The sequence below is a fragment of the Sorex fumeus genome, unplaced genomic scaffold (assembly GCF_029834395.1).
Source record: "Sorex fumeus unplaced genomic scaffold, SorFum_2.1 ptg000007l, whole genome shotgun sequence".
Lineage (NCBI taxonomy): Eukaryota > Metazoa > Chordata > Mammalia > Eulipotyphla > Soricidae > Sorex > Sorex fumeus.
Genome location: NW_026606064.1, coordinates 47,546,265 through 47,568,983, shown reverse-complemented (window position 1 = coordinate 47,568,983; position 22,719 = coordinate 47,546,265). Strand labels below are relative to the sequence as shown.

The 22,719-nt window shown below is 39.7% G+C and overlaps 1 protein-coding gene across 16 annotated transcripts in view; it reads right to left on the bottom strand.

Moving 5' to 3' along the window:
• CDC42BPA (CDC42 binding protein kinase alpha) overlaps window positions 1-22,719 on the bottom strand; it is a 309,339-nt gene that overhangs the window by 232,564 nt on the left and 54,056 nt on the right. For 15 of the 16 annotated variants that reach the window (XM_056137674.1, XM_056137749.1, XM_056137680.1 and 12 more), the window contains exon 2: window positions 7,499-7,590. In XM_056137674.1, coding sequence (XP_055993649.1) covers window positions 7,499-7,590 — 92 coding nt within the window. Of the gene's footprint in view, window positions 1-7,498; window positions 7,591-22,719 lie in introns of those variants that run through there. The other variant, XM_056137758.1, reaches the window with a different exon arrangement.

Sequence of the window (22,719 nt, the reverse complement as noted above, 5' to 3'; positions counted from 1 at the left end):
CGTCGATGATCAAGAATCAGGGACGCTTTCTCATTGGCCATGGTGTCGAAAATCAGATGGACTGGTCACATAATGAGATTTAAAGACAACCGCTGGACTAGAGCTGTTACCGACTGGATTCCACGGAATGTCAAAAGACCGCGTGGCCGCCCACCTACCAGATGGTCAGACTTCTTCATCAAGATCATGAACAATCGGTTTGAGGCCCTTCATGTTCCCGGAGCGAATAGACGCCATTGCGCTACACTAGCACGCGACAGGGACAAATGGAGACGTTACTGGCGCCCACCCACTCGAGCAAATCGACAACTAATGGGAAGTTAAGTGTTAAGTGTTAAGTGTGTACATATACCAAAATGTTTTCATCCACTAATCTGTTGGGTGTAGGATAACTCTGTTTTGTCCTTTCTCAGGTAGCTTAGGTTTATCGAGTCACACTCATCCCAGTGTTCCCATTCTTTTGTTTATTTTATTTGTGACTATTTCTCTATGCTCTCTTCACCAAACAGTTAATCAGTTTATTCCCCTAATCAGGTTCTGTTAATTTGTAAGGTCAGATCTTTCTAGGAAACTGAACTTGTATTAAAAGTTAATATTGCCTTTTTCCTCCCCTTATGTCTACTGAATAGTTTAAGGCAATGTCCTTTTGTATACACACAAGAAGACAATATTAAGCTTTTGTAACTTGGGATTTAATTGGATTTGAATATTATTCATTCCCGGGCATCTGCTTTCTCGACTTAAGCCTCAGCTGCCCTCACTTCCTAGCGCCCCCAAAAGCAGGGTCCCAACGAGGGACTGGACGGGACCAGAGCAAGCATTAAGCTATGTGCTACCCTGGCATCGAGATGGGCCTGGCCAAAGCACCACAATTCTTAACTATAAGTTAAGAGCTTGATCATGACAAACTCTTTCATGATCCAAAAGTAACTACGAGACTAGGACCCTGATAGAGATAAGAAAGATTAACCTGGCCTGAGCACTGTAGTCTGAGATCAGGATGACCCCAGGAGAGCAACTCTATAAGCTTAATGCATCTCTTACTGTGTCCATCACAGTCACGGTCCTCCCATTGTTCATCAATTTGCTCGAGCAGGCCCAGTAACATCTGCATCGTGAGACTTGTTGTTACTGTGTCTGGCATATTGAATATGTCACAGGTAGCTAGCTTGCCAGGCTTTGCCGTGAGGGCGAGATACTCTCGGTAGCTTGATGGGCTCTCCGAGAGGGGCGGAGGAATGAAACCCGGCTCAGCTCGTTTTTCTGCACGCAAGGCAAATGCCCGGCCATGTTGGCTGCGTGCAAGGCAAATGCCTTACCGCTGTGCTACAAAAACTGATGTTTATCACTCTGGATGAGAGTTGAGTGCTAGAAGTATAAGGAACAAACATGAAAACCTTTCAGTATCTGTATTGTAAACCATAATTCTCAGGAGGGGGAAGAGAGAGAGAGAGAGAGAGAGAGAGAGAGAGAGAGAGAGAGAGAGAGAGACAGACAGACAGACAGAGAGAGACTGCCACAGAGATGTGGGGGCAGGGCAGTGGGGTCAGGGCAGTGGGGACAGGGAGTGGTGGGAGGGAAACTGGGGACAGTGTTGGTGAGAAATGTAAACTGGTGAAAGGATGGGTGTTGGAACATTGTATGAATGAAACAACAATCATGAACAAGTTTGTAACTGTGTATCTCATGGTGATTAAATACGAAATTTTTTTAAAAAATTTTAAATGATGTCTAAATTCAATAAAGTGATAAAGGAAACCAGGCTCAACACTAAGTATTACAAAGGAATTTTAAATTAAATCACAAATTAATACACACTACTCAATTCTGACAAATAGATAAAATGGAGCTGGAGCAATGTAGAACAATGGGTAGGGAACATGCCTTGCACCAACTCAACCTGGTTTGACCTCTAGTACCCCATATGGTCCCCTGAGCATCACCAGGAGTAATTCCTGAGTACAGAATCTGAAGTAACCCATGAGCATCACTGGTTGTGGCCCACAAAACAAACAAGAACCAACAAAAAATCCAAAAAAAGGACAAAGTGTTTAAAATCACCCAAGTGTAGGTCTGGCTGTGTAGCAACAGGGACCTTCAGTTACATGGTGGACATGTAAATTGGCAACCTCCTATGAAATTGGTACTATATACAAAAGCATAATATGCCTAACCAAATACCCATTAATTCCACTGCTAGTTTATATAAAATAAAACAAGTGCTTCTATCTCCCAAAAGACATATTCAGGAATGTTTATAACATCATTAATAAAATAACTACACCATAAACCTGAATACCAACCAACATTAGGACAAATAACTTGTGGTTCTTCATACAAAGGCATACCATGAATCAATAAAAACAAAATTAATCATACAGGCAAAATGTTGAATAAAAGAAGCCAAAACTGAAAATCTATATATACTTATAATGTGACTAGTTCAACTTAAGATGTGCTGTAACATACAAAATAGATTTTAAAGACTTAGTATATGCATGAACAGGATGTGGTAGAGAATATATCTTATATGTATAAGACACCGAGTCTGATTTCCAGCACTGCAAAAAGAAAAAGTATTTAGTATGAATAAAATAATGCAAATATGTTTTAACTATTGATTACCTGTTAAAATATTTTAGACATACTAGCTTAAATAAAATACATTTTAATTTTAAAAATGTCAATAAAAATGTTAAACTACATATTTTCATGTGTATAAATTCCATAGATGTCAAATTTAAAATCAGACAAAAAATTATAGTAATAGGATTCAGGTGATTAATTATTCAGACACAAACATCAATGGGAACTAAGAGAATACTAAAAATGGTTTGTTTGGGGTTTTTTTAGCTTTCTGGGTCACACCCGGCAATGTTCAGGGGTTACTCCTGGCTCTGTACTCAGGAATTACTCCTGGTGGTGCTCAGGGGACCACATGGGATGCTGGGAATCGAACCGGGTCAGCCGCATGCAAGGCAAACGACCTACCTGCTGTACTATCACTCCAGCCCTAAAAATGCTCTTTACCTCAATTTATATCATGGTCCATATAGTTTTTTAAAGCCCACTGATAACTTCTATAATTCAACTTTAAAAGAAGTCAATACTTCAAATGAGTACATTTTCACCCGAAAGTAATCAATTATCAGCAGAACTGGGAATAAAGGGAATTTTAATTCAGAAGGAAAGCAATTATTGAATGGAAGCTGGTAACCACTAAGAAATATGTAAAGAAGTGGGACCAGAGAGATAGTAGTGATTAAGGTGCTTGCTTTGCACACAGCAGACTCGGGTTCAATTCTCAGCACCTCAAATGGTCCCCCCTGAACCACCAGGAGTGATCCGTGAGAGCAGAGCCAAAAGTAAGCCTTGAGCACAGCTGGTATGCACTAAAAATTAAAACAAAAGAAATATGTTAAAGGATGGAGACGCAGTTCAGGTGGTAAAGCACACTTGTTTGCATGCTTAAGACCTTGGGTTTAAATCCGAGGACAAATGTCCCTGTCCCCATCTCCAACAAACACCAGCAAATAAGGTTCCCACAATTAACAATAACAAAAAGTGTGTGAATGTGAAGAGAAGACAGAGTGGCTAGACAGATAGTGTAGTAATTAGGGCACTTGTCTTGCATGTGGCCAAATCAACTGATATCCCTGGTACCCTGAGTTCTACCAGGAGTGATCCCTGAGAACAGAGGCAAGAGTAAGCCCTGAGCACTACCAGGGGAAGCACTCCCATGCCATAAGAAAACAAACAAAAAAAAATGGAAATATATGGGTAAACCCAAATGAATACATAACTTATAATCATTTTGAAGCTATAGTATATGTAAAGCTAAGAGAAAATAGCAATTACAACAACAAAAAAAAAAAAAATGGGCCAGAGAGGTGGTATAGCAGGTAAGGTGCTTTCCTTGCACCAGACATACCAGTGTTTGGTCCCCAGCAGCACATGTGATTACCTGAGCACTGTCAGGAACAAGCCCTGAGCAAAATAACAGAAGTTAATTTGGGTAAGACAAATTTGAAACCAAATAATCATGTGTAGTATAATTACATTAAGATAGCTATACTTCAATTAAGAAACAAGAGGTTACCAAATGAAATCTTTTAAAAAACAAAAACTATAATCAGCATGAAGACAAACATACAATGTCCATAAATAGTTGAGAAACACTCTGAGAAAAGTAATGTTAGGTGATTTTGTCTTTGTGTGAATGTCATAAAGTGTAATTACAGAAACCTAGATAGTATTCCACACCATATCACATATCCGAGGCATATGGAACAGAAGGTTAGAACCAAGACTATATAGTCAAGTATACTTAACAGTAAAAAGGAGGATATAGAAAGCTGAAACTAAAAGACTGAAAAAAAAAAGATGTTTAATATGAATACTAATTTAAAAGACTAGAATCAACCTATTACTATTAGAATAGGAAATTTTATGTATTACTTGGTTACAGTAAGTGTATTACTATTAGGATAAGAGAGTTAATCACCAGGAAAATATAAAAGTTAACAAGCAAAAATCTGTTTACTATGAGCAAAAACTAGAAAAAAAATACAAAGAATTTTTGTATTCTAACATTCTAAATTTTTGTATTCTAAAAGAATCCTCCCTCTAAAGCTCACACATCAAGCAAAAACAAACAAACAAAAAGTATGGCCATGGAAGATTTCAACAATAAAATAAATTTTCTCTGTTAGTGATAGCACAGCGGTAGGGCGTTTGCCTTGCACGCAGCCAACATGGCCGACCCGAGTTCGATTCCTCCGCCCCTCTCGGAGAGCCCGGCAAGCTACCGAGAGTATCTTGCCTGCATGGCAGAGCCTGGCAAGCTCCCCGTGACGTATTCGATATGCCAAACACAGTAACAACAAAGTCTCCAATGGAGACGTTACTGGGCTCGTTCGAGCAAATCAATGAACAACGGGAGGGCCTTTACCTTTACCTTTACCTTATTTACAGAATACTGCACAATAATTTCAAGAACTGAAATCACAGAGTATATTCACTGGCTGCCAGACTAGATTCTAACTCAGTAGCAGAAACATTAACTAGAAAACCCTCCAAATATCTGGAAATTGAACAATAAATTAAGTTCATAGGTTTAAAAAAATATTTTAAATCACATTAGAAATTATATATATTTTAATTTTATTGAATCACCTCGAGATAGTTACAAGTTGTCATGTTTGAGTTACAATCACACAATGATCAAACACCCATCCCTCCACCAGTGCACATTCCCCACCACCAATATCCCCGGTATACCCCCCTTTCCCATCCTCCCCCTGCCTCCATGGCAGACATGTTACATTCCTTAAAATATATCCTATTTCAGGAGAAATAGGATATATTTTAAGGAACACAATAATGAAATATGACACATATCAAAATTTGTCATGTTACTAAAATTGAAAGGGCTAGAAAAACTTTATTTCAGAAAGTTAGAAAAATAATAGCAAGTTAAAATCAAAAAGCAGAATAAAAATTAGAAATTTAAAACATTTTTTAAAATCAGTAGAAAAATCCAAAACGTTGAAAGTTTATTAATTAAAAAGGTAACAAAACTGAGAAAACTTTCAAATAAATAACTTTTAAAAATTAGGTATAAAGTGATCAATGCAATGATAAATTTGGATAATATGAACACTGTTAAGCTATAACAATAGAACAGCAGGAAGGGCAATGGCCTTGCACGTGACCGACCCAGGTTCAATCCTCAGTACTCCATATGGTCCCCTAAGCCTGCCAGGAGTAATCCCAAGAGCACAGAGCCAGGAGCAAGTCCTGAGCACTTCCAAGTGTGGCCAAAAAAATATATTTTTTTAAAGGAACAAATTTAGCCAAACTGATACATAAATAGAAAATTCAATGGTTCTAATTCCATTAAAAAATAGAATATATAACTTAAACTCACTAATAACCATGACATCATAAAAGCACATGAACAATAAATAATAACAATGATCTCATATTATTTTAGCAAATAGTAATAAAGAATACATCCCTTTTTATGAACTAATAAACATAATAGCAAAATCTGATCAGGACATTGGAAGTAGAAATTTTTCTCTCGAAGGTCCTAAAAAACACATCCATAAACGCAAATCCAATGATGCTTATAAAGGATAATAAATCCCAACTTAGTAATTTTAGAAATGCAAGATCAGCCTAACATTAGAAAACAAATCATTGTAAGTAAACAATTAATAGTGTACAGGAGAAAAAAGTAGTGTGTCTGAAAAGATACTGGTAAGCATTTTATTAAAATTCAACAAAATTCATGATTTTATAGTGCTGAAGAGACAGTACAAAGGGTAGGGTAGTTGTCTTGCTTGTGTGGAACTGTGTTCAATCCCCATCACCATACAAAGACCCCTGAGAACAGAGCCAGGAGTAAGCCATGAGTACTGCCATATGTGACACAAAATTCAGGTGAGGGGAAAAGAAAAACATAATTCATGATTTTAAAAGTATAGTTAGCAAGTTTTCTAGGCATAAAGTCTACAAATAAAATTATATTTCTAAATACCATAAAAAACAATTAGAAAACAAAATTTAATAAAAACTATCAAAAACAACTAGGAAATGAAATTTAAACATAACGAAGACTATCGCATATCTGCAAATAAAATAAATCTACTGGAAGAAGTAACTGTCCTCTCTACTGAATGAACACTCTAGCACTGTAGCACTGTCCTCCCATTGTTCATCGATTTGTTTGAGCAGGCACCAGTAACATCTCCATTGTGAGACTTCTTGTTACTGTTTTTTGGCATACTGAATACGCCACGGGGAACTTGGCAGGCTCTGCCATGTGGGCGGTATACTCTCAGTAGCTTGCCGGGCTCTCCAAGAGGGACAGAGGAATAGAACCTGGGTTGGCTGCATGCAAGTCAAACGCCCTACCCGCTGTGCTACAAAACATTAATAGAGAAATGTATATAATTCTAAGTAAAGAAGGAATGTGCCATGTTCATGGAATGACTAGTCAATATTTACAATGTAAATTATCTACAAGTTATCTTTGGTACCTATTAACTTTAATTTCATTCTAATCCTAATCAAAATTCCAGATATGTAAAATTTTCAGAGTAGACACAAATTGAGAAACTGATTCTAAAATTATATCAAAATATAAAAGGTAAGAACAAAGAAAGAGAGGGAATAAGTTGGGATACAAACCAGAGAGTAAAAAGGCTTCTTATAAACTGGAGTAATAACTAGTGCAGTATTTCCACAAGGAATAACAAAATAAACCAGAGAAACAGAAGTCCAGAAGTACATGCATACATACTTACATGAACTGACATTTGCAATTAATATCTACAAGTAACATTCCAACTAGAAATATTCATTCCAAATGCTAAGGTATTTTCTGATCAATCACATCACCTACATATAACAGGAAGTAATCTATTTTCACACACCGTACTAAATAGCTTCTGAAACAATTAACAGTACTTTTATAAAATCATTCTCTTACCTCTCCAAAAGCTCCTCGACCAATCACCTTTAATATTTCAAAGTCTTCTCTATGTAATCGCATCTGTTTCACTTTAGAAGTAAATGGTTTAGCTGAAAGGAAAAAGTGACATCTATTACTTTTTAATGAAACGTGACACAAATCAATATAAACAATGATATTTGTTAAACAATAAAACTTTTAATTGTGATCAGGAATTAAGTCAGAGTATTTAAGACTCTTATAAACTATAGAGAAGAAATCAATCTAATTTACATTTAAATGACATTTGTTTTATTTCTTTGGAGGTAAAGGAAGACAAACAAACCAAACGGTACTCAGGAGCTACTCTTGGCTTTGTACTCATGGATCATTCTTTTTTTTTTTTTTTTTTTTTCCCCTTTATTTTATTTTATTTTTTTTAAAGTTGTAGATTTACAATTTTTTGTGCTTTGGTTTCAATTATACAATGATCAGATACCCATCCCTCCACCAGTGCCCATTTTCCACCACCATGGATAATATCCCTCCCACCCCCATCCCCCCATCCCCCCGTCTCTGTAGCAGGGCAATCCCCTGTGTTCTCTCTCTCCTTTTGGGTGTTGTGGTCTGCAAAAGAGGCATTGAGTGGCAAACATGTTCAGTCCATAGTCTACTTTCGACATGCATCTCCCCTCCTGGGAGGATCCTCCAAACATCCTTTATTTGGTGCTCCCTTCTCTATCTGAATAGCCCTTTCCTCTAGGATACCCAGCTGGCCTCTAAGTTATGGAGTAATCCTCCTGGTGCTGATCTCAGCTATTCTTGGGTATTAATCTCATACTTTGTTACTTTATATCCCCCAGATGAATGCAATCTTTCTATGTCTATCCCTCTCTTTCTGACTCATTTCGCTTAGCATGATACTTTCCATATTGTACCACTTGTATGTAAATTTCATGACTTCATCTTTTCTAAGAGCTACATAGTACTCCATTGTGTAGATGTACCAAAGTTTCTTTAACCAGTCATCTGTTCTTGGGCATTCAGGTTTCTTCCAGTTTCTGGCTATTGTAAAGAGGGCTGCAATGAACAAACAAGTGCAGATGTCACTTCGACTATACATTTTTGCCTCTCTGGGATATATTCCCAGGAGTGGTATTGCTGGGTCAAATGGGAGCTCAATTTCTAATTTTTTGAGAATCGTCCATACTGTTTTCCAGAAGGGCTGAACCAGTGGACATTCCCACCAACAGTGAAGGAGTGTCCCTTTCTCGCCACATCCACGCCAGCATCGGTTGCTTTTGTTCTTTTGAATGTGGGCCAGTCTCATGGATCATTCTTATCAGTGCTCGGAGGTCTGACCATATGTGGTGTTAAGGATTAAACTACAGTTAGCTTCATGCACGGCAGGCACTCCTACACTAACTTTCCAATCCCTCCTTTATTTCTCATACCAATTACATTTCTTTGAAACTTTTAAACATCAAGTAACATGAAATAATGCAAAGCTGAAGGAATATACAAAGGGTAGTTTATCCCCACATTAAGCATTCTACTTTCTCTCACTCTTGATGATAAACATATTACCTTTTAATACAACAGTTTGAAAAGTAAAATCAAATTGTACAGGTTTGGTTTCAGCAATTTTCACCAGAAAAAATAGTATTTCACATTTGTACATTGATCCTTTTAAACATGGGCTGGAGCAATAGCACAGTGGGTAGGGCGTCTGCCTTGCACACGAAGGACCTGGGTTCAATTCCTCCATCCCTCTCGAAGATCCCAGCAAGCTATTGAGAGTATCCCGCCTGCACGGTAGAGCCTGGCTAGCTCCCCGTGGCGTATCTGATATGCCAAAACAGTAACAAGTCTCACAATGGAAACATTACTGGTGCCCGCTCAAGCAAATCAATGAACAAAGGAAGGACAGTGCTACAGTGCAGTACTATCCTTTGAACATATATATTCAAAAAGAGTCTATACCATACAAAGCATAGCAGCAATCATTAAGTTCAAAATAAATGATTAAAATATTTTCCTTTAAGAGACTGTCAATCTTTTTTATTCATTTTATTTATTTATTGCTGCTGGAGCAATAGCACAGTGGGTAGGGCGTTTGCCTTGCACGCAGCTAACATGGCCGACCCAAGTTCGATTCCTCTGCCCCTCTCGGAGAGCCCAGCAAGCTACCGAGAGTATTCGATATGCCAGACACAGTAACAACAAAGTCTCCAATGGAGACGTTACTGGGCCCGCTCAAGAAAATCGATGAACAACGGGAGGACAGTGACAGTGACAGTGTATTGTTTTCAAGTTCTTTTCTATTTTACATCAGTGATTGCTTCACACAATTCTATATAATAATAATAATGTTATTTACTCTTATTACTCCAACATTTTTTTTGCCTTTTCATTTCCTGATATTCCCTATCTCTATACTATAAATCAAAGGAAAGTAGCAAAATTCTATTTATTTTTAGAGGTTCATTTCCTATGTTATTTATGTGAAGCATTGGTGTTCTCCTAAGAAAATTAGAATTAGAATTTTGTCTTCATTGATCCTGAAGCACTTTGTACTGACCACTGTTAGAAACTCTGTGACATTATTGTATGATGTTATATGTGTGTGTATGTATATGTAGTTTGTCCTTAAGACTGACAGTCTCTTGAGGGCTGGAGCAATAGCACAGCAGATAGGTGTTTGCCTTGCACGAGGCAAACCCGGGTTCGAATCCCAGCATCCCATATGGTCCCCTGAGCACTGCCAGGAGTAATTCCTGAGTGCAGAGCCAGGCGTAACCCCTGTGCATCGCTGGGTATTTAGATACTATTACCTTTTTTTTTTAATTATTCAATTGGTGGCTGAGAAAATATCTCAAAGGACTGGAGCACATGCCTTGCCTGCAGAGGCAACTAAGCCTGGCACCGCACACAATATGGAATGGTCTGCTGAGTACCTCTTGGATATGACCCTGATGGCACCCAGATCCCCCACTCCAGAGTGGCACCACACTAACAGGTCCAAGTAGTTTATCCAGTTGCCCTCACAAAGACTAAAAATTATAATAATAAAATATAAAATCTGTGACATGTTTTGTTATCTCAAAAAAAAGCTAGACCTAGTTCCTTTCCTCTCCTTATGTTCCTCTTTAAATAAAAAAGAATTTAAATTTGATTAAAAGATCATCTTACATAAGTAGAAGTCTCTTTTCCTTCCATCCATAAACTAAGGATGTACTGATAAGATCAACAATATGTACTGAATATTAGATTTGTAAAAAAAAAAAAGTTGCAAAATGCTTTACAGCTTGCTTTTGTCTAAACTCTAATACTAAATACATTGTAGAAAAGAGAGGCTGTCACAGTGCAAAGCCCTTATTAGAGATTTGTACATTAGTGTTTTTGTAAAGAAGGTAATCCAAATTGGAACTCTATATGGAACTCATGCCAAAAAAGAAAAAAAAAGAAACAATAAAAACATGAGTTTTCGAAGACTGGCGTATTTTTGTGGCGTTCTCTTGGCATTCCTCGCACAACCATGGAGGTGCTGAACCAGTCGATCGTATTCCTCGTCAATCTTGTCAACAATGGCATCTTCCCATGTTGCCGCAATAGTGCCAAAGAGCTCCCAGTTGGTGGTCGTTCTGGGAGTTCTCTTTTTAAACTTTGCAGCCCTTTCTCCCCGCTCTGTGAAGTAGAATTTTGCACGAAGGAGACGGTGGTCCGATCCCATTCAGAATTTTGGGACAACAGCGACATCGGTCAGGCAAAACCGTTGATTGAATATGATGTGATCTATTTCATTGTGGAATCGTCCACCGGGAGACTCCCATGTCCAACGTTTAGATTCTGCCTTTTGGAATGTGAGTTACCATGAATGATCTTGGTCAACATGATGAACTCAGACAGTCTCCCACCCTGTTGGTTCCATTCTAGGCCATGGGTCCCGATGTGAAGTTCTTCAGCTGATCTTCTCGGTCCTATCTTGGCATTAAAATCACCCACAATGATCTTGTAGAAGGTGTGGTCTTCTTTATAGAACTTCTCCAGCTCCATGTAGAACTTCTCGATTTCTCTTTCATCATAATGAAATGTTGGTGAGTAGACAATGAAGATAGAAACTGCAGGCAGTGAGCCACATCTATTCAAATGTAAACGTCCGATTCGGGTTGTTAGGCATTCCAATGAATCAATGCTCATGGTCAAGTTTGTGTTGACAAGGACACCGACGCCTTCGACACCTCTTTTGTCACATGTTCCGAGGAACAATTCTTCTCCAGCGTCGAAAACGGCATGGTGAGATTCGTGCCTTCTTGTCTCGGTCAGACCAATGATGTCGTACTTGATCATTTGCGCTTGTACCATCAGGTCCTTCTGATGCTAGTGTATGTGCATTGAAAGTACAGATGATCATTTTTGTCTTCCTTCGTTGTGGCAGCCTAGTTCGGCCTTGAGATTTTATCGGCCTCTCCTTTCTCATCCTTCTCAGTGCTGCCATGTTGGTGAAGCTTTCGGGGTCAGGTGAATGAGACCAGTTGTAATTACTGGTTTTGGCATAACGAATACACAACGGATAGCTTGTCAGGCTCCTCCATGCAGGCGGAAGACTCTCGGTAGCTTGCCAGTCTTTCCGAGAAGGATAGAGGCTTTTGGGGCGACCTCTAATCGCCCTTGTAGGTGTTACCATATTTGAATCCTATCAAATATAATACGTCAATTCCAGAAGATGGGTATTTAGTGTCGTATGATGTGCCACGTGGGTCCGGAAAGCGTCCTGGAGTGTGGCGGCGGCTGGGTAGTGGAGGTAGTGTCGGTAGTGGAGGTCTGCCAGTGGGGTATTTATCTGATCCTGGTAGGGTGGGTCTTCTGTGTGCAATCTGATCCCTGGATCTCTAGTGGTTGGTAGGAGCAGACAGGGCAGGGTAGGGTGGGGCTCCTGATTAGAATCCCTTTGTCACCTGTGGTTGGTGGGAGCAAGCAGAGTATCTCTCTCCCTGTGTCCGTTTAGCCTGGAGTCCAAGGTCTCAGAGAGTTCCACTTACATTGTTCTTGTTCTGTGGGTCTCCAGTCGTGCGTGAGTCTCGGCCGGAGCTGCCACGCGGGTCCGGAAAGCATCCTGGGGTGTGGCGGCAGCTGGGTAGTGGAGGTAGTGTTCAAAAACTCTTGAGCTTATTTGCCAACGTGGTTTGGTGCACGCCTCAGGCAACCGCAAGCTAACATACGAGCTTGCAAAGCAGTCTAGAGATGCGATCAAGGAAGACCTCAAAGAGAGAAGAGCAGAAGTGCTGATAGATGGGGCAGAAGCCGGGAAAAGTATTCGTAATGCCTGCCTGTCCTTCGCCAACTACAAGACGAAGATGACTGCCCTCCGACGTCCTGATGGATCCATCACATCCTCCAGACGGCAAAGGAGAAGATTATCCATGACTTCTACTCAAATCTCTTCCATAGCCATGTCCACTTGCCGACATACCAAATTCCACAGGATGGATATGTCATTCCCAAAGTTCTCCCTTCCAAAATCCGACATGCCATTTCGTCGGTAAAGAAACAAACAGCACCCGGCCCAGACAAGGTCAGACCTGAACACCTGAAGAACCTGCCGTCAGTACTCATTAACACACTAGCTCGGCTCTTCACACGCTACCTGTCTGAATGCAAGGTTCCGTCCCAATGGAAAACCAGCAGGACCATACTACTGTTCAAGAAGGGAGACATCCATGACATTGGCAACTATCGCCCGATCTGCCTATTGTCTGTCATCTACAAGTTGTTCACTCGAGTCATCCTAAATAGGATTGGCAGAACACTAGATGAAGGACAACCATGCGCAAACCGGGTTCCGCAAAGGATTCAGCACCATCGACCATATCCACACGATAACCAAGCTCATTGAGGTTTCTCGGGAGTTCAAGATGCCGCTCTGTTTAACGTTCATTGATTTAAAGAAGGACTTTGAATTCTGTTGAGACCGAAGCAGTCATTGAAGCCCTAGCCAATCAGGGCATTCAAGCCCAATACACCAAGATCCTCTGTGAGCTGTATTGTTGATTCACTACCAGGATCTCACCATTCTACAAAGAAGTAATCAGTGATGTCAAGAGAGGGGTTCGGCAGGGTGATACCATTTCACCGAAACTCTTCAGTGCCAACCTCGAGAACATCATGTGACAACTGGAATGGGAAGGAATGGGAGTGAAGATAGATGGTCGGCAACTACACCACCTCCGCTTTGCTGATGACATTGTTTTAGTAACACCAAACATCAGCCAAGCGGCACAAATGCTGGCCGACTTTGACCATGACTGTGGAAAGGTAAGACTACAGCTGAATCTTACGAAGACAATGTTTATGAGAAACAGCCTCGTTCCTGACGCCCCATTCGCTCTCAACGGAACGACCATCTCCAAATGCAACAGCTATGTGTACCTAGGTCGAGAAGTCAACATGACAAATGACCTGGCACCCGAGCTGCGCAGGAGGAAGAGAGCGGCTTGGAACACCTTCAAGAACGTCGAAGAAATAGCTAAGAAGATGAAGAACCTCCGGCTCCGGACACATCTCTTTGATTCCACTGTTCTTCCTGCATTAACATATGCCTCAGAGACCTGGGCCCTCTGTAAACAGGATGAGAATGCTATTCGGGTCTCCCAAAGAGGAACTGAAAGAGCTATGCTTGGAATATCACGTTTCACTCAAATGAGAGAAAGAATCCGGAGTTCCGACATCCGTTGACAATCAAGAAATCAGGGACGCTGTCTCGTTTGCCAAGGCGTCAAAAATCAGATGGGCTGGTCACATAATGAGATTTAGAGACAATCGCTGGACTAGAGCTGTTACCGACTGGATCCCACGGAATGTCAAAAGATCGCGTGGCTGCCTACCTACCAGATGGTCAGACTTCTTCATCAAGATCATGAACGATCGATTTGAGGCTCTTCATGTTTCCAGAGTGAACAGATGCCATTGGGCTACACTAGCACGCGACAGGGACAAATGGAGACGTTACTGGCGCCCACTCAAGCAAATCGACGACTAACAGGAAGTTAAGTGATTACGTGAATAAAAACATGAAGGTATAATAGATTTCACACTTTGAGAAAGAATAGATGAAAACTATAGCAATCAGAATGTGGACAGTGATAAAAAGATCAAAATAACCTGGCTTTCCACAAATATACACTATACAAATTATGAGACCATGTACCATGTACCACAATCAGGGTCCCAACAGAAACTATATTATCCAAATTTAAATGAAATTTTTAAGTGAATCTTATATAAAAATTTATTCATAATTATATAAATTTATAGAGATATGAACTTATTTATGAATGAAACTTGTTTACAAAGGTACTGGGAGATACAAAGTAAGTATAAGGAATAGGACTCTAATTTTTTTTTTTAATTTTTATTAGTGAAACACCATGAGGTACAGTTGTAGATTTACAAATTTTTTTGCTTGGGTTTCAATTATACAATGATCAAATACCCATCCCTCCACAAGTGCCCATTTTCCACCACCATGGGTCCCAGTATCCCTCCCATCCCCTATTTCCCCATCCCACCCTGCCTCTGTGGCAGGGCATTCCCTTTTGTTCTCTCTCTCCTTCTGGGTGTTGTGGTTTGCAAAAGAGGCATAATTTCTGTAGCTAACATCCCACTCCAAGTTTCTAGCACTTCAGAGAAAGGTGGCTTAACAAGAATAGTTTAAAAGCACACCTTGGAGAATATATGTTGTTAGTTAGTTTTATACCACTACAATAAAGCAAATGCCACAATAAAATGAGTCACATAATACTCTTGCATCACGATGCATATAAAACTTACATTTATGCCACTGTAGTCCATTAGGTGTGCAAGAGTATCACATCTGCCAAAAAGGTAAGTACTGCAACTTTTTAAATTTCTTTGCTATAAAATGCTAATAAACATCAATGAGCCTAAAGCAAGACTGTAATCTTTGTAAGTACAAGACCTTGACAGATACTGGTGTTGAAAATCAGAGTCCTGATTGCTGGTGGTGGCAGTGAATATAGCAATTTTATAAAATAAGACAATAATGAAGTTTGAAGTTTGCTACATCCATAATTAGCAGCAAATCATTAATATTTGATAGCTTTTTATCCAGAGGAGGGATTTTAAAACTGGATCCAATCCTCTCAAAACATGCCACTACTTTATCAACTAAGATTATGCAAAAGGTTCTAAATCCTTTGTCTTATTTAAGCAATGCTCACAGCATTTTCACTTGTAAATCCCATCTCCAGAAATAATTTCCTTGCTAACCCACAAGAATAAACTACTAAATCCACTCAGCTGTATTATGAAACAGTCAGTGTGCAGTAGCATTTTGAAAGAAAATTTATGTTACTGGACCCACTCAAGCAAATCGGTGAACAACGGGAGGATAGTGACAGTGACAGTGACAACTCTCTAAAGGGGAATTCAAATACTGAATACACAAACTAGTACAACAGAAGAATGGGTAAAGCACTGGCCTTGTACACAGTCCAGCCTGCTTTGATTCCCAGGACCTCACAGTGTCTGCCATGCCAAGCACCACCAGTAGTGATCCCTGTGCACAGAGCCTGGCATAAGCCCTGAGCTCCATCAGGTGTGACCAAAAAGAATAAATAAAAAAATTAATAAATAATGAATAAAAATTTTCAACCTAGAGTCCATTACTCTGCAAAACAGACTTGTCACACAGACTTGAGGAAAATATAGAAACATTCTCAGAGTTGGTGACATTTGCTACAAATAAACTAACCTTGAAAGAATAAAGACCAACTGAAAAAACAGCTAACCCCCACACAGAAAAATATAAATATACCCTTTTTGATCACTAATCTTTCGCCAATAAACTAAATTCTCCCATCAAAATGTATGGTGATCATTGTATAACTGAAACCCAAGCACAAAATTTGTAAGCCTATAACTGTACCTCATGGTGTTTCACTAATAAAAAAGAAAAAAAAATGTATGGTGTGTCTGGATCAGGAAACAAAATCCATCTACTTGCTGCTTACACTAAATACACAGGCCTAAATTTAAAAACACCTATATTCACAGGATAAATACAAGTTAAGAATGAAAGGATTGTGAACAACCATACAAGCCAATAGCTGACTAAAACAAACAAACAAAAAGAGGCCACACCCACATTCCACAGCCAAGCACGTAAATCCATCCATGGCCCAGCTTTACAGATTTGAGACCAAATCTCTGAGGAAACGCAAACCAAGATGCTAAAATTCATGGGTACATGGGTTTCCCAGCTGAAAACTCTGGGGTGCCCTGAGAAGGGGGAGAACTGAGTCCTTGTCATGCCAAATCCCTGGCAGCCCTACCCACACCCCACAGCAGCTATGATGCCAAGGCTCCTACTCCACTGCTTCACAAATAATCTCTGCAGAGACCCAAGCTCATGAAAATTCCAGGTACACCAATTTTCAAACTGAAGAATAATCTAGGGGTTTCTCAGAGTAAAGGCAGCAACCTCTCAGCGGCACCACCACCAAACTTCTAGAAGCCCTGTAGCCACACCCACATCCCACTGCTACCACCTTATAAACTTATCCATTGTTTCAGTTTTAGATTGTTTCAGATCCTAGAGTTCCTAGAACTCGAGGCCCAGCCTTCAAATTCCACAATACTGACATTCCAGTAAGAGCACACCAAATCAGATGGGAAAATAACATAGAAGTCAACTAAGCTTTATAAGCAAAACAGTAACAGAAGAAGGCTCAACTACCAGCAAACAGCTTTGCATGCTCTCAGACAAAGACTTAAGGACTCCATGGTGAGATGTAACAAATTTCACAAAATTTTTACTGAATTTTACTGTATTATTTTTGATAACACTATTAGCCACTTAGTTAACAATCAACATAAAAAAAATAAGCTATTTTCTACCTCCTAAGGGGGCAGGTTTGAGGGGCATTGGAGAAACAGGAGCAATGGCAAAGGGGAGGTTACATTGGTGGTGAGATTGGTGTTGGAACACTGAATGACCATAACAACTGTATTATGAACAGCTTTGTAAACCAAGGTGTTTAAATAAAGGGGCGGGGAAGGGGGAGGAAGCTGGGATCACCATATTTATATTACAGCAAATAGTATCCAATCTAAAGAAAGGGCTTAGAAACAAAAAGGGACCGTACTTACTAAGGGAACAATAGATCAAAATTACTAACTCTTATCAACATATGCACCAAATGCAGGGGCAGCAAAGTTTATAAAGCTTCCATTCACAGGCCTAAAGAAACACAGGACAGAAACATAACAGTACTAGGCAAGTTCAATAAACCACTTTCAACACTAGACAATCAACCAGTACAGATACAAGAGCCCTAAAAGAAAAACTAGAGAAACTGGTATTAATAGACATATACAGGGCCCACCGTACTCAAAATGTGAAATACACATTCTCCGCTAGCGCATTAGGAACACTATGGAAGATACAGAAATCAAGCAGGGCAGGAGCGATAGTAGAGGGGTAAGGCTCTTGCCTTGCATGCACCCCAACCTGTGTTCAATCCCCAGCATCCCATATGGTCCCTGAGCACCACAAAGAGTAATTCAGAATGTAGAGCCAAGAGTAACCTGAGCATTGCCAGGTATGACCCAAAAACTAAAAAAAAAAAAAAAAAAAAAAGTAGCAAGCAATACAAAAAGTCAACCAGGAGCTGGTTCTTCAAAAGAATAAACAAGACAGACAAACCTTTGGCTAGATTCAAGAAGAAAATTAAAGAAAATATCCAAATAAATTGGATCAGAAACTAAAGAGTAGAAATTACAACAGACTCTTCAAAAATTCAAGTGTTTTCAAGATGATTCCCTTGGCAAAGTTAGCAAAAAATAAATAAATAAATGGGACTACATCAAATTCTTAAGTTCCTGCATGGCAAAATAAACAGAGGCTAAAACTAGGTTCACCCAACTGAATTGGGGGAAAAAAATGTTTGCACTCAACACATCAGATAACAGGTTAATATCCAAAATATACAAAGATCAACAACAAAAATCCAAAACCCTAACCAAAAAATGGGGGAAAGAAATGAACAGACACTTCACTGAGGAAAACCCACGGCAAGATGGGCAACTGCATGTGAAAAAGTGCTCATTATCACTTATCATCAAGGAAATCCAAATCAAGATGACAACGAGATATGATCACACACCAGTGAGAATAACACATTTCAAAAATAAAAGAAACAATGTGTGTTGGTAGGAATGTGGTGAAAAGGGAACTCTCATCCTCTGCTGATAGGAATGTTGCCTATTTCAACTCCTATGGAAAAATATGTGAATATTTTTCAGAAAAGAATTGTTCTTGGGGCTGGAGCGACAGCAAAGCGGGTAGGGCGTTGGCCTTACATGCGGCCAACCCGGGTTTGATTCCCAGAATCCTATATGGTGGTCCCCTGAGCACCACCAGGAATAATTCCTGAGTGCAGAGCCAGGAGTAACTAATCCCTGTGCATCGCCGTGTGTGACCCCAAAAGAAAAAAAAAAAAAAAAGAATTGTTCTGTCACATGACTCAGCAACTACAACTTGGGGATACACACAAAAAAAAATTCAAAAGAACATACGCACACTATTATTTATGATGTTTATTTGTTATGTTTATGTTTATTATTTATGATGTTTGTTTATGATGTTTATGTATGCTGAGCCACAAAACATGCCTCCATAAAATTAAGAAGATAGAGATTATATCAACAATCTTCTCAGACCATAATGCGCTGAAATTAGAAGTAAATCACACACAAAAACAGAAAACTAAATCAAACACCTGGAAATTAAACAGTGCACTATTAAACAATGAGTGGCTTAGACAGGAAATTAAAGAGGAAATCAAAAGATTCCTAGAAACGAATAAAAATGGGGACACGAGTTACCAAAACTTATGGGACACAGCAAAAGCGGTCTTAAGAGGAAAGTTTATAGCTCTACAAGCATTCCTCAGAAAGGAGGAGCGAGCCCACATAAATAAACTAACCTCACAGCTTAAGAACTTGGAGAAGGACCAACAAAAGGAGCACAACCCTAACAGGAGGAAGAAAATAATAAAACTCAGAGCAGAGATTAACGAGATGGAAACCCAAAAAACAATCCGAAAGATCAATGAAACCAAGAGCTGGTTCTTTGAGAAAATTAACAAGATCGATAAGCCCCTAGCAAAACTCACAAAGAAAGGGAGAGAGAAAACCCTAATAAACCGAATCAGAAATGAAAAGGGGGTCATTACAACAGAAACTACAGAAATTCAAAGGATCCTCAGGGAATACTTTGAAAAGCTTTATGCCACAGAACATCAAAACCTCGAGGAAATGGATAAATTCCTAGACTCCTACAGACTCCCAAGGCTGAACCAAGAAGACCTGGAATACCTGAACAGACCTATCACCATCAAGGAAATTGAAATGGTAATAAAAAGTCTCCCCAAGCACAAAAGCCCTGGCCCGGATGGATGCACCAGTAAATTCTTCCAAATCTTTAAAGAAGACTTACTCCCAATCCTCTTTAAGCTTTTCCACGAAATTGAAATATCAAATACACTTCCGAACAGTTTCTACGAAGCAAATATCACACTGATACCAAAAGCAGACAGAGATAACACAAAGAAAGAGAACTACAGGCCGATATCCCTGATGAACACAGATGCAAAGATCCTCAACAAACTACTAGCAAATAGAATCCAACTACTCATCAAAAAGATCATACACCATGACCAAGTAGGATTCATCCCAGGGATGCAAGGATGGTTTAACATTCGGAAATCAATCAACATAATCCATCATATCAATAAAAGAAAAGATAAAAAGCATATGATCATATCAATAGATGCAGAGAAAGCATTTGACAAGATCCAGCACCCCTTTATGATGAAAACCCTAGCTAAAATGGGTATAGAGGGGACTTTCCTCAACATAGTTAAAGCCATCTACCACAAGCCTACAGCAAGCATCACCCTCAATGGGGAAAAACTGAGAGCCTTCCCTCTAAGATCAGGGACGAGACAAGGATGCCCACTCTCTCCACTGCTGTTCAATATAGTACTGGAAGTACTTGCAATAGCAATTAGGCAAGAAAAAGATATTAAGGGCATTCAGGTAGGAAAGGAAGAAATCAAGCTCTCACTATTCGCAGATAATATGATACTATACTTAGAGAACCCAATAACCTCCACCAAAAAACTCCTAGAAACAATAGACTTGTATAGTAAAGTTGCAGGCTATAAAATCAATACTCAAAAGTCCATGGCTTTCCTATACGCAAACAGTGAGAGAGAGGAAAGCTATATGAAAAAACAATCCCGTTCACAATTGTGCCCCAGAAAATCAAATACCTAGGAATCAGCTTAACTAAGGAAGTAAAGGACCTGTACAAAGAAAACTACAAAATGCTACTTCAGGAAATAAAAGAGGACGTGAGGAAATGGAAAGACATCCCCTGCTCATGGGTCGGGAGACTTAACATTGTCAAAATGGCAATACTACCGAAAGCACTGTATAAATTCAATGCAATTCCCATAAGGATACCCATGACATTCTTCAAAGAAATGAAGCAAACACTCCTGAAATTTATATGGAACAATAAGCCCCCACGAATAGCTAAAGCAATTCTTGGGAAAAAGAAAATGGGAGGAATCAACCTCCCTAACTTCAAACTTTACTACAAAGCGGTAATAATCAAAACAGCATGGTACTGGAACAAAGGCAGAACTGCAGACCAATGGAACAGGGTTGAATACACTGACATCTCCCCTCAATCATATGATCATCTAATCTTTGATAAAGGTGCAAGAAATGTGAAGTGGAGTAAGGAAAGCCTCTTTAACAAATTGTGCTGGCATCACTGGACGGCTACATGCAAAAAAAATCGGCTCAGAACTCTGCCTAACACCATGTACAAAGGTAAGATCAAAATGGATTAAAGACCTCAACATCAGACCAGAAACCATAAGGTACATTGAAGACAAAGTTGGCAAAACCCTCCATGACATTGAGGCTAATGGTATCTTCAAAGATGACACGCCACTGGCTGAGCAAGTGAAAACGGAGATAGATAAATGGGACTATCTTAAACTAAGAAGTTTCTGTACCTCCAAAGAAAGAGTGACCAAAATACAAAGACAGTCTACAGAATGGGAAAGAATATTCACCGAATACACATCTGACAGGGGGTTGATATCAAGGATATACAAAATACTGGTTGAACTCCACAAGAAGAAAACATCCAACCCCATCCAAAAATGGGGCAATGAAATGAACAGAAACTTTCTCAAAGAAGAAATCCGAATGGCAAAAAAGCACATGAGAAAATGCTCTACATCATTAATCATCAGGGAGATGCAGATCAAAACCCCAATGAGATACCATCTCACACCTCAGAGACTGGCCCACATTCAAAAGAACAAAAGCAACCGTTGCTGGCGCGGATGTGGCGAGAAAGGGACACTCCTTCACTGTTGGTGGGAATGCCGACTGGTTCAGCCCTTTTGGAAAACAGTATGGACGTTCCTCAAAAAAATTAGAAATTGAGCTCCCATTTGACCCAGCAATACCACTCCTGGGAATATATCCCAGAGAGGCAAAAATGTGTAGCCGAAGTGACATCTGCACTTGTTTGTTCATTGCAGCACTCTTTACAGTAGCCAGAAACTGGAAGAGACCTGAGTGCCCAAGAACAGATGACTGGTTAAAGAAACGTTGGTACATCTACACAATGGAGTACTATGTAGCTCTTAGAAAAGATGAAGTCATGAAATTTACATACAAGTGGTACAATATGGAAAGTAGCATGCTAAACGAAATGAGTCAGAAAGAGAGGGATAGACATAGAAAGATTGCATTCATCTGGGGGATATAAAATAACAAAATATGAGATTAATACCCAAGAATAGCTGAGATCAACACCAGGAGGATTACTCCATAGCTTAGAGGCCAGCCGGGTATTCTAGGGGAAAGGACAGTTCAGATAGAAAAGGGAGCACCAAATGGAGGGTGTTTGGAGGATCCTCCCAGGAGGGGAGATGCAGGTTGAAAGTAGACTGGACTGAACATGTTTGCCACTCAATGCCTCTTTTGCTGATCACAACACCCAAAAGGAGAGAAAGAACAAAAGGGAATGCCCTGCCACAGTGGCAGGGGGGGATGGGGGGAGGGATATTATCTTGGTGGTGGAAAATGGGCACTGGTGGAGGGATGGGTATTTGATCATGGTATGACCGAAATCCAAGCACAAAAAT